This window comes from Synchiropus splendidus, chromosome 11 (assembly GCF_027744825.2).
Source record: "Synchiropus splendidus isolate RoL2022-P1 chromosome 11, RoL_Sspl_1.0, whole genome shotgun sequence".
Taxonomy (NCBI): Eukaryota; Metazoa; Chordata; class Actinopteri; order Syngnathiformes; family Callionymidae; genus Synchiropus; species Synchiropus splendidus.
Window position 1 is genome coordinate 9,286,900 of NC_071344.1, and position 12,103 is coordinate 9,299,002.

The 12,103-nt window shown below is 41.3% G+C and overlaps 1 protein-coding gene across 1 annotated transcript in view; it reads left to right on the forward strand.

The window, feature by feature from the left end:
- glra4a (glycine receptor, alpha 4a) overlaps positions 1 to 12,103 on the forward strand; it is a 43,071-nt gene that overhangs the window by 14,548 nt on the left and 16,420 nt on the right. The window contains exons 2-4 of the mRNA XM_053879173.1: positions 9,249 to 9,379; positions 10,531 to 10,598; positions 11,615 to 11,838. Coding sequence (XP_053735148.1) covers positions 9,249 to 9,379; positions 10,531 to 10,598; positions 11,615 to 11,838 — 423 coding nt within the window. The remainder of the gene's footprint in view (positions 1 to 9,248; positions 9,380 to 10,530; positions 10,599 to 11,614; positions 11,839 to 12,103) is intronic.

The following is a 12,103-nucleotide window of genomic DNA, read 5'->3' on the forward strand; positions in this document are numbered from 1 at the left end:
CCTTGACTGGATCTTATTGACTTGCCACTATAATCCCATGACTTCTCATGTCTCTTATTATAATGGTGGCCCCTGAGGAGGAAAATATAAAAGCCATATTACCCTCTATAAGCAGCAAGCGTCAGCAGTTAATAAGCATGAAGAAGTAGCCGCAGGACGGTCAGATCCACCAATGACCACCCACATGCAGAAACCTACCGTACTGCAAAAAAGAAGATTATGGCTGATGGAGTTTGCTGATGGGAAACCGAAATCAAATGGTGTTTTTATTTAGAGTGATGGACACTGACACTTCCATCCATTTCATATTTGGACGCGCAGACATTAATCACGAGTCCAGCAGCTTCTAATAACATGTTGACTGTAATCTACTTCTGCAAGCTGCGGAGATTTCCCACTGGTCTGAAGCGGATGTGTGTGTGGGGGGGATGGGATCCTGGTCATGCACAGATCATAGAAACTCCGTGTGTTTGGAAGTGTGCACAGACGTGTGTGTGCTCAGTTAGCGGATCATTATGTCGTGCAATTGCCGACTGTGTTTGGCGCCAGTGGAGGATCAGAGCCGGGTCTATCATTACCTCAACTACAGTGCGAGATGAAGATAAGACGACAAACATGGCGCTTTGATGGCTTTCGCATCTTAGCGATGTTGTTGCTCCGACTAAAGTATTAACGTAGGTGAATAGTTCAACACTGGATAATTGGGGACAGTTCTTGAAGAGACATCATCTCCATTGGTGCATTCTGAACTAGTATTGCACGATGATTTATTGTGCACGATGTATCCCGCGATGAGAAATTTGCATTTTCCATTGGACATGCATACGTGAATATGATGGGACCATAATCCACGGCACCTCAGTGAAACACTGTGTTGAAAATAGTGACATATTCCACGGTGTTGGAGGCACTTTCAAGACAGACTGTAGTGTGTGCAACGCAATGTCAATGTCGCCCATCCCTAATGCACAATACTTGAGCACTCCATCATTGGGGACAGTTTTCGAAGAGACATCATCTCCATCTATTCTGAACTACCATTGCAAAGTCTTCAAGGTCCTAAGAACAGAGATTTTGCTATTCAGGGTTTGAAGCAAATCTGTTCCCTTTGTGTGAGAAGTTTGTGAATTCTTATATCCATGCAGAAATCCACACTGCATTTCCAGTTTGTTCTCAAATTCCAAAACAAACAGAAGTTAATAGGTCGCCCTAAACTGTCCTGAGGTGCCAGTCGTAGTAGAGGTAGGCTGCCGCACTCTCACATCGGAAAACTGCACCAATACTGCGCAACCTCCAGCGTGGGTCAAACTCAAGCCAAACCCATGGCCTTGTTTCTGTGCCCAGTGAGACCTTGAAAGGTTTCTATCACAGGGATTGTCATGGCAAACTCTGGGTACGACACTGCACACTGGGCTTCTGGTGGTGGTATGGTTATTTTTTGTGATCCGAAATGAAAAGCATTGAGTGGCGTTTTTCAATCACATTCTCTTCGGCAGATCGATCAGGGCACCACAAATGATCATCTACGAATTAACCGTCTGTAAAAGTGTTGGACTTGCGTCTCTTGCCTTGTTTTTTGTCAATGTCAATTACTGTATAGAATCAATACCGTAATGGATGAATATCATTTATCATTCTTAATAGGTTGTGGTAGTATGCCCTCAGGTTGCTCTGCGTCCTTGGAGTAGGTCACTGTTTCAAAAAGGGGTGTGACCACTGTTTTACACTTTTTGTTTTGGAAGATTTACCGCAAAAAAATTCGCTGACTTTTGTCTCCTGATATGACATTAAATTTAATGGATGGTTTGAAATGGTATTTTTGAATGGGGTGGGACAAAACCAGTGAAGCTGGAAGGTTGGCATTTGTTAAGATCTGGCACTGTTTTGTATTTATCTGTCCATGCAACGTTTAACAGGCTCTATTCTTTTTATTTGGTTAACGTTAACTCCGAAATTTATTCACACCTATTTCATAAACAGTTTAGACTCTGTTGGTCTTACTATAGTCCTTTTTCGATTGTGACAAAAATTGCCGCGGCTCAGAAAAATGTTTCAGATGCAACATTCTGTGAAAGATTTCTATCGACTTTCATTTGTATTTATGTAGGAGTCACTGACTGTACGTCTTGGACATAAATGGACAATAATATTAAATCATCTCATAACACCGTAAACCCAACCAGGAGCGTTGTGAGACAAAGTGTGCGAGTGGAATGGCCCCGTCCATCATAAGCCCTTGAGCAAAGACATCAAAGGAAGGTTTTTGCAGTCAGTGAAGTCCCCGCTCGCTCGAAGAAACCTTGCAAGCACTGTTTCACAGAGACTGACAGGAAGCAATCCGTGCTGATATCAGATCTTAGACAAGGAGAAGGTGGACAGAATACAGAGGAGCTCAGAGAACTGGGTTTGTCTGAGGCGTCTGTGTGCTGACTTTATCTCGCGATGGGGTTGGGGGAAGGTCAGTGCTGCTGCTTTGGCACATATTTTGAACATGACAGGCTTCAAGAGGTGTTTTTGTTGCTGGAGATGGAGAGTGAAATAGTTCATATTTAACTCACACAGGTCTATTTAAATTTGGTTGGGTATATTTGTTCATACAAATGTTGCTCTGTTGTTAACAAGCTGGCTTCTGTTGCCAGTGAATCACCATATTTCATGACATGGTTTCATCCCAAAGTACTGTTGGATCCTGAGGAAATGTGTCTCTTTGGATTTCCCCAAACCCAAAAGACGTGTTGGATCCAACTTGTAAAACATACAACTGCAGTGATGTTTGTGGCGGAGCAGCAACCCACAGTGTCCAAACAACATCATTGTTTTGTTTTTAATATTATAACTAGAAATAGGAAAGTCTGAGTTGGAAAGAAACATTTTAGACAGTCGATCAGTTGCACAAAATTAACCTCAGTGGGAAATGGCTTCAGCCTGGGAAATACTCATCAACATCAGCCAGTGAACTGGACATCAAAACTATTTTTTCCAGCGTAAGAAGCAGCTCCATTTTAAACCACAGGGTTTAAAGATGCAGATAAATCTACAGGAACCCGCTGTAGATTGCAACTCTGGGCTGCCGTACCAATTTGAGTGTGATCTTTAATGGTGTCTGGGGTAAGCAGCAGAAGTGATGATTCCCATTTTCATCCGCAGAAACACAATGAGTCTCATGACAGATTCATGGTCGTGATGGCTGGGCCACTGAACTTTAACTGCCACCCCAGGCCTTTCCACATCAGCTGGAGCACTTCACAGCTTCTTTAGTGCAGCATTTGAAATAGTCTGTGCTTTAAACAAACAATGGAAACGGAGAGAGAAACCCGACAGCTCCTTGAATTACAGTCTCCATCGTAATTTGAAAGTAAATTCATTGTGCAGACCTCATAGATGTAAAATAGCAATGCAGTTAGAGGATTGATCTTAATAATAGGGATGTCTCGATTCAGACTTTTCTGCTCCCAATCCGATCTGATCTATTCATTGATTCGTCCCTTTGGTTAAAAACATGTGGTTGTACTTACACAGTCTTTTAGAGTAGTCTATTACGTAGTCAAAAACGTGTTGTTGTGCTACAAGGCAGAAGTGATAAAGATGAAAAAAACAACGGCAGCAAAGTGCGATAGTGGAGTGTGACGCTCACATCCTCAGTTTCCGTTTCATTTTTGGGGCGTGGGATCACCTGGATGGCAAGTTACGAGTGCAAAGCTGAGTGAAGTGTCGCAAATGAAAGTATCGGCCCGACCTTGTGCCGAAATACATTATCTGGTCCTCCTGCCAAAACCGGTCAAATTGGGACGTCCCTACTTGATAATGACATACTGTAGTTTTGCATTGACATATGTGAGGCAGTGCCGATGAACCAGTTTCACCTGTGATCCTTCTTAAAGGACCATTTATGCTAAACCTTACGTACGGATCCAGATATGGACAAAGTCCATGCATTCATCTTGTCCATTTTCCGGCACGTTTCTACAAAGCTTACGGAGACAACCCAGATGGAGCAGTACCACTGGAGACCCTGGGGGAACCGCTGCTCTCACTACCCGATATGTAGCTCCAATGAGACACGAAGAAGAATTCTCCGTCCTCCATATATTTAATGGCCTCACGACTACTCCCTCCTTGAACACCTCCTCCATTGTCCAGTTTTGTCGAAGAAGGACATTATCAATACTTCTTCCACAGACGCCATGTTGGCTTTTGGAGTTTGTAATTGTCATAAACTTTTGACTGTGGGCTGCGCCCCTGGTGGATATATTGGTGAACAGCAATACCAACCCAAAGAATGCATGGAAGCATGTGATCAGTGACGGTAGCATCCTTTGAACGAGCGGGAGAAATTTTGTATGTAAAGGGAGCATAAATGGGCCTTAACACTTAGTCGTCCAATAGCATGCAGTAGAATGCATGGAGTGTTCGAAAACTTGTGTCCACCTCCGTACTGATGGCCTAGAGCTTTGAAAATTTGATTCTTGTTTCAAAAATATAAATGATACCACACTCCTAAAACTTCAGACCATAAATTGTCTCCACTTTTGACAAAAAAGAAATAAATTACATCCTGAAATAGAGAGATTCATGTTAAGATTCCAAGGTTGGTGTGTGAGTTTACACCAGAAAACGTTGCTCATGTTGGTGTGATCAAGTGTGCACCAGGCACATGACGGCAGCCCTTGTGTGTCTTTCATGATATCCGTGTTTCCTCTTCTGTTGAGAGTTATTTGCTCTGAAGATATTTGTAGTTTATGATCAAGGTGGAGCTAACATTGGTCGCTGTACACTGATCGTATTTACCTGGTAAATATCAAGCCGAATTAGTTGCCATTTAAAAATTGATCATTGCCTTTAGGTGTTGACCAGCTTCAATCTCGAGCTTTTATTGCTTTCATTTCCCTCTGCGTCCTCACGTGTGTGAGCTGTAGGTGCAGCAGAGGTGGCATGAGTGTCATGTCATTGAAGATAAATGTACAAGGGTGAATTGCAAAGTGCTCGAAATCCCATTCCCCGACATATTGATTTAAAGGACACTTCAGTAGCCATGGGGGATAACAGGAGGAGGTGGGGGTGGGCCTTGTAAAGGTCATTAAACAGCCAAAACGGTATTTATAAAACCATAAGCTACTGTAAATGGACAAATTAGGAAGGAGGAGCTGACACATGAAGACATATGCATCGTACATTGTGCTTTTATCATGAGTTATGATCCGGGCACTAAACTTTAATGCGATCCACAACGACTTTGTAGCTGTGACATTTTTGAATTAGCTTTTATGAACGCTTGCTCTTTCCCCAGATATACAAGTGTTTTGATACATTCCATTTGCTGACTTAACTTTTTTTTTTCTATCTTTTTCTTTTTTTAAAAAAGTCTTCTTCCTTTATAGAACAGGTGTAAACTGATGCAGGTGGGCTACTCTCCAATTTGAGTTATATGTTAAGATTATCGTTCGGGAACAATGGTTTCCACAAAGCCATAGCCTGTTTTTCAGTTTCCTAATGTCAAGTACCATTGAATAAATGAATTGACCATCACTGCGGACCAACTACAATATCCAGCACCTGCATACACAAAAGAGAATAGCCATTTCCAAGAACTAAAATTGTGTTGATAAAGAGAAAAACATTATCTGAGTATAACAATGCCTGCTACGTAAAGAAAATATATATGTATTGCATTTGATATAAGTTGTAGTAATGAGAGACAGTGTCAAGTACATTTAAAGTGACAATGATGTGTATTCCATGAGTGAAAATACATCTGTTTGTCAGACATGACGCTGACAAGCACAATACGCTTCATTGTTTCCATGACACCAGCTCTCCTTAACAGTAAAAGAAAGAGTTGCTGCAATATCCTCGACAACGTGCCGTCGCGAATGCGAGAGTGAAGTGGATGTATGGACAAAGCAAAAGGTCACGCTTATTAAATGTCAGCAAAGAGCATCTTAATAATGGAATCGTTCAGACAAAGGAGCACATGACTTAGCTTTGAAGCTTCGGAAGCAGCCACTTGTGGATTCGTAGTGTTTATTCTCCCGACTCATCTGTCTTGCACCTGAAGACGAGCGGTAACAGCAATGATTTCTTTGTTGTGTTTTAATGTGGCGTCATGCATTCCAATAAAAATCTGTCATGGTAGCTGTGATCAGTTTTAATATGAAACATATGAATATGTCCCAATGTTAAGTAAAATCTAATACTTGCATGCTCCTGGCTCATTCTCACCTCTTGAAGGCTTTATTTAAATATTCATAAGGGGTGATTTTGAGGTAATTTCGCCCCTGAGGGGTAAGCATATGCAAAACACTCCTCCCTCTCCCAGAGCTTATGGAGCCCCGACATATTTTCATTAGTTTAAAACAGCTTCCAGGATGTTAGAAATTAAACATGCATTTAAAAAAAATTAAAGAAAAAATTCAGTGTATTCATTCAAACGATTTATTGTCTTCCACTGAGCAAAAAAGTACATTTATATATAGATGAATACATATAAATACGTATATAAAAGTGACAATTTTATTGGTTATTAGATTGTAATTTCATTATTTGCTTCCTACTTTAATCAAAATTGATGGTAAATATCATTATTTACCTTAGCTGCCTATTTACAGGGTATAAACAAGGATGATATAAATGACCTACTTTTAGATATGTCTTTTATAACTTGTTTCCTTTTACAAAGCAGCTGAAGTTCATGCCGTGTTCGCCTTTTCAGTTCGACACTAAAGCTCATCTAGATTTTTAATTTCATTTTGAGTCATGTTGTCAAAGTAATAAAAATGTATGCAACGTGTATGAAATGTGAATTTCTCATTCTGCTCTACTGAAGTTTTTTTCTGGGCTATCAAACCTGTGGAAATATCCTTCAGTCGGATGGACAGATAGATACAACAGCCTTTTTCATGAACAAGAAAGACCTCAAGAATGCTAAACCGCTGTTTGAAAGTACAAGACGGTAGCTAAATTGTTGTATTTTACGTTCTCAACACAGAATAAGTCAGTTTTTTCAGTCACAGTTCCATCTCAGATTTTGGATGTGGTTGTCCGTTGAAGCCCAGCAGTGACACGAGCTTGTAGATTATAGGTTTCAGGAGTAAACCTTGTCTTATGAATTTGAGTTGCTTTTTCCCAAGCGGAAAATACATTTTTCTGGCTCAGTGAACGCTGGTGAAGTCACACGCCGGTCACTTGTCCTCCATCTTCAAACAGCTACGACAAGAAATACATTCAAAATATCAAGCACTATCCAATCTTCCACCTGTATTTCTTGAATGCTGACAAATGTGTGTATCACCACAGCCTTGTCACCGCCTGCCACACATGAGACCTACATGTTTTTTATTAGTTAGTGCCGGTCTGTTTTGCTGTCAATGGCTGTGTCCGAGTGCAGATGTCTGGTCATCAATCCAACGCCGCGTTTCTACACGTTCACGATGATATGTCTGAAGGTCGCAAAAAGGAACGGTCCTATTAAATGACCGACATATGATGGTGAGCACCAGGAGCAGTGGCGTCCGGGGATCGACCACAGCCAGGCCTTTCAGCGTCAGTGATATATGTCCGCCAAGTGGGATCAGAACAGGAACAATGTTTTAGATCCACTCCGGCTCCCACCGTGTACATCAACTGAGTGAGGGAACAGGCTTTGGCTTTAAGCAAAATAGTCATAATCTCACCTCTTCCTGACCTGTATGTCTCCAGGACCCAGAGGTGTGCGGGTCGGATCAGAGCCGACCCTTCTCACCCCGATCATGGACTGTTTTATATTATTTTATTTTGTTGACAGCACTTTATTCCAAAGCACTTTCCTAGTTGGTGGGATCCCCACCGACCATGGCAATAAAGTTGATATTTTAAACAAAGGCAAGTCAATTCAGATCACACACACATCTCTCAGGGATAAAGAATGTTTTCAACTCATCCTTGTGGTGGCAGGACCCACCAGAAAGAGTACAATTCCTCCTTCATGTCTTGAACAAACAACCGACTGCAGACTCTAAAGTTAGAAGTGTTGTTTCACCATTCAAACTCCACTTAATGTTGTATATATTGTTTTAGTTTTGCTTCCTGTTCATTCATGAGTCAGCAATGCAAAAAAAAAAATCTAAAATTCAGAAGAGAAAGGAGACAATAAATGTGAAATATCTGACCCAATCTGTTCATGTGATGATAGTCTCTAAGTGCACTTATTCCTTTCAGTAATGACAGATGACCTCATCTATTGAAGTCTAGACAAAAAGGACAGACAATTGAGGAAATGACTGTCAAGGATGCGAGGCAATATTGATAAATCACCTACGACGAAGGACACTGTGATAAGATGAAGAGAAAGGTCACAGCAAATGAATACGTTAATATCCATCTGGGAAATATTTACCACAATAAATCGCCTCCACACATTTTGGAATGCAAAGAGCGTTTGCAAGGCTGAGATTCAGCTAAAGATGGTGATTCAACCTGCACAGTTCTATTCACTTCTCTCCTACTCTTATGAATTGATCAAGCCCGTCAAGCTCAACCTCACAAGGTCATGAATGAAAACACCAGGAAGCCAGTGAGTCTTTGTTGTTGGAATGAAAATGAATTCAATAATATTTGTTGAATTGTTGTTTTTAACTGGAAAAAGCTCCGGAAGGAAGACAAGGACACTTGTCTGTGGGTGTCGAAGTTCAAATGCAAAACTGTGTGGAATAAACTGTGGGAGATGGCTTCAGAAAGTCATCTTTGACAAGAACAGTGGTGATACTGGCCACCAGAAAAGTTGATACAAGCGAATAAACATGTTTGGATGACAATAATTTGGATAATTATTTATGGATACTTTGTTCCCTCACTTGCCTGAGCGACCCCAGCAGGAGCTGGTATCAATGCTGACACTCACAGTGTAACATTTATGGGGCTCCGATAGGGACTCTTTTCTCGAGTATCCAGAATCAACAGTTGCTTTTACTGAAGCCCAGCTTCCAGGTGAAGCGTCAGACATGATGTGAAATGGATGTTCCAAGCTAAGGCGAACCATTCAGCCGCCATTTCCGTCTCCACTGACGCTCCATGTAGCACTGAGAATTTCTCATGATATCCGTGTATCTGATGGCCTTTTGCTTCTCCTACTGTTGGCTTCTGACTGTATTCCGCCATAACCCCCACTGTTATCTGTCATTATGCCTGTGCACCCCTTCATGGTGTCAAATCTTCTTCTCATTTTTCCCCCACCGACATGCCTCTGCTCACCCCCCCTCCTTGGCCAACATCAGACTGAGCTCCTGCAAGGAGGAGATAAAGCCCCCCAGCAGGGCAGGACCACAGCTGTCGCCTTCTGACTTCCTGGACAAGCTCATGGGAAGAACGTCAGGATATGATGCCCGCATCAGACCCAATTTCAAAGGTACAGTCAAGGCATGGCTTAACTTTTCACAGTTGTCCTCTTTGAACTGACAAGACTGCAAAAAAAAAAAATAAAGAAAAAGAAAGAATAACTGAGATGAACAGGTTTCTGAGTGTGAATATGTGGATTGTAGTTTCTTTCTCATGCAGTCACACATGTGTATAGATGAGTATAGTTTTAATGTCAAAACTGGGGCGGAGACACCATTTCTTTTTTTATTGTTGAGTGCATCGAGGTCTGAGCACAACTTTTTAGGTCAGAAAACTAGTAACACAAAATTTGACAACTCCGACAGTTATGTGTGATAGTTTTTTATTTGCATGAACGTCAATGAGCCATGGCATTATCACTAGCCCTTTTACTCCATTACAAACGGACAGTCGATCAGCCTTGCTTTACTTTGGAATGTCGTGTTAGAGAAGAATAGAAGGAAGGATGTGGTGCAAGTGGAAAGATTACACCATTTCGATGACATTGGACTGTCTGGCAAATCTCCACTCTGGTAGAATGATTGTTACTTTTGTATTCTTCTGCCGTCATAGTACTTTCCAGTGAATGTGTTCATCCTGCTGTACCGCGTTCAAGCTGAAATGCCACTTTCTCATGTTGGTCTGCTCAGCAGGGAAATGCCCTCTTGGCTTTTGTTTGTGTGAAAGACACAAAATATGCCCATCTTTTTGACAGAGTTCATCACAGGAATTGCAATGTCAAAGAGTCATGTTTAGTTGCAGTGTTGTTTCTCTACATGATCTACTGTGGTGTTAAGATGGAACCAGGGTCAGAATGGGGCAGGGATCTTGATCAATTTTTTTCATCCTCCATTTTATTCATTCTTCTGAAAATACTTTCACAATACCTTTCCCCAAAGCATGTACATGGAAATGTAATGCAGAGACATATTGCTAGTATCACTTTTGGTTAAGTGCGTGACTCTGTGTTGCTACGCCACCACTTCCAAACAAAAATAAATAATAAAATAAAAAATGAAAAAAAATCTGATTCACCTATGCGTCTTTCAAAACAGTTTGCTTTAAAGAATGTCGCAAGGTTTTCATGAAATACCACGAAAGGGTTTGAAAGCAACGTGTGTTTGTGAGCATGAACATTGAAATCCGACATTTTGATAGTGAGTTTTTTTTTCTTCATCTCAGGTCCACCTGTGAATGTCACCTGCAATATTTTCATCAACAGCTTTGGGTCCATCACCGAAACAACAATGGTAAGGGGACGTCCGTCCACATGTGGTTTCTATTTGAAAACCCCTCCTGATGTTCAGGCAAAAACATCCTAGCTCTTTTTTCCCACCAAACCGACCTCCCTGCTAATCCTCCTTGTGCCAAAGCCATTCCCTCATTTCTGTGTTTCCTGGAGCATAACACTGCAACCTTCAGAGACCACTGGGTCACTGACATGCTGATAATGAACTGTCCACTTTGCAATTAAAATGAGAAATTGAAAAAAAAAAAAATAAAGGAACGGGGAGGGGAGATGGGGAGAAGGGGCTCAGGCCAGAGTGACAGCCCTCTTGTTTGCATTTGCAGGGTTAAACCCATCTGGTCAGCAATGAACAGAACACCAGACAGGTTGAACTCAAGGGGGCAAACCCACAGTGGGGTCATAATGTCGAATTGATAACTAAAAAAAAAGCAACTCTCAAATCTCTGCTGTCCCCAGATAAACTTTAAATACATGACTTAAGGCTTGTTGTTTAATTACCAGGCGGATAAAATAAAATTGTGCTTGCCTTTAATTCTACCGCCAGAAACTGTCAGCTCAAGAAAATACCAGTTTACGACAAACTCCTGGGTGACTTCTGGCTATGCCAAACAAAACAAGTGGACTGAGCTCAAAGAAAATGCTGAGAAACAAAACAAAGAGTTGTTGTTGCAATGATCAACAGATATGAGAAAAACCTGAAGGTTTTGTCAACGGATGAATGATTTAGTGTTGCAACAGATTTGTTTGTTGTTTTAATTTAAAGCTGTATAACAAAATGCAGTCATGAAAAGATGTGGTTCTCCATGCTAAAGGGATGATTGCTGGATAGCGTGATAAATATTCAGATTAATATGAAGAGAATGTCTAAAACTCAAAGAATCCCACTCCAAAAACCAAAGTTTTCTTCAGAAAAAATGAAATTCATTCTAAAGAAGAAGGTTGCTTTGTCTCACCATTTCGGATTTGACTTCAAAGTTTTCGAAGCTTTCCATTAACTGTGCTCCATTCATCTTGCAGGACTACAGGCTGAATGTATTTCTGCGACAGAAATGGAATGATCCCCGTCTGGCCTACAGCGAATACCCCGATGACTCCCTCGATCTGGACCCGTCCATGTTGGACTCTATCTGGAAGCCTGATCTTTTCTTTGCAAACGAGAAAGGAGCCAATTTCCACGAGGTCACCACCGATAACAAGCTGCTGAGGATTTTCCAGGATGGCAGTGTTCTATACAGCATCAGGTAAGAAAACAATTAGAATCCCATCACGATGTTGAAGATTCCAGGCAGATTATTCTGTGGAGGCAAAATAATCCCTTATCTTGAGTTTGGACTGGAGAGGATTCTGTTGAAGCTGCTTAGGGCGTCTTTATTCCTGTTAGCAAATCAAGTCCATAGATCGAGGGGCAGTTTTGGGGAAGGGTAAACTGCGTTGTTGCACGAGCACTTAAAAAAAATTTAAAAAAATCTGCAGTTTTCTATTACCTTTTTACTGCATGAAGAGGTG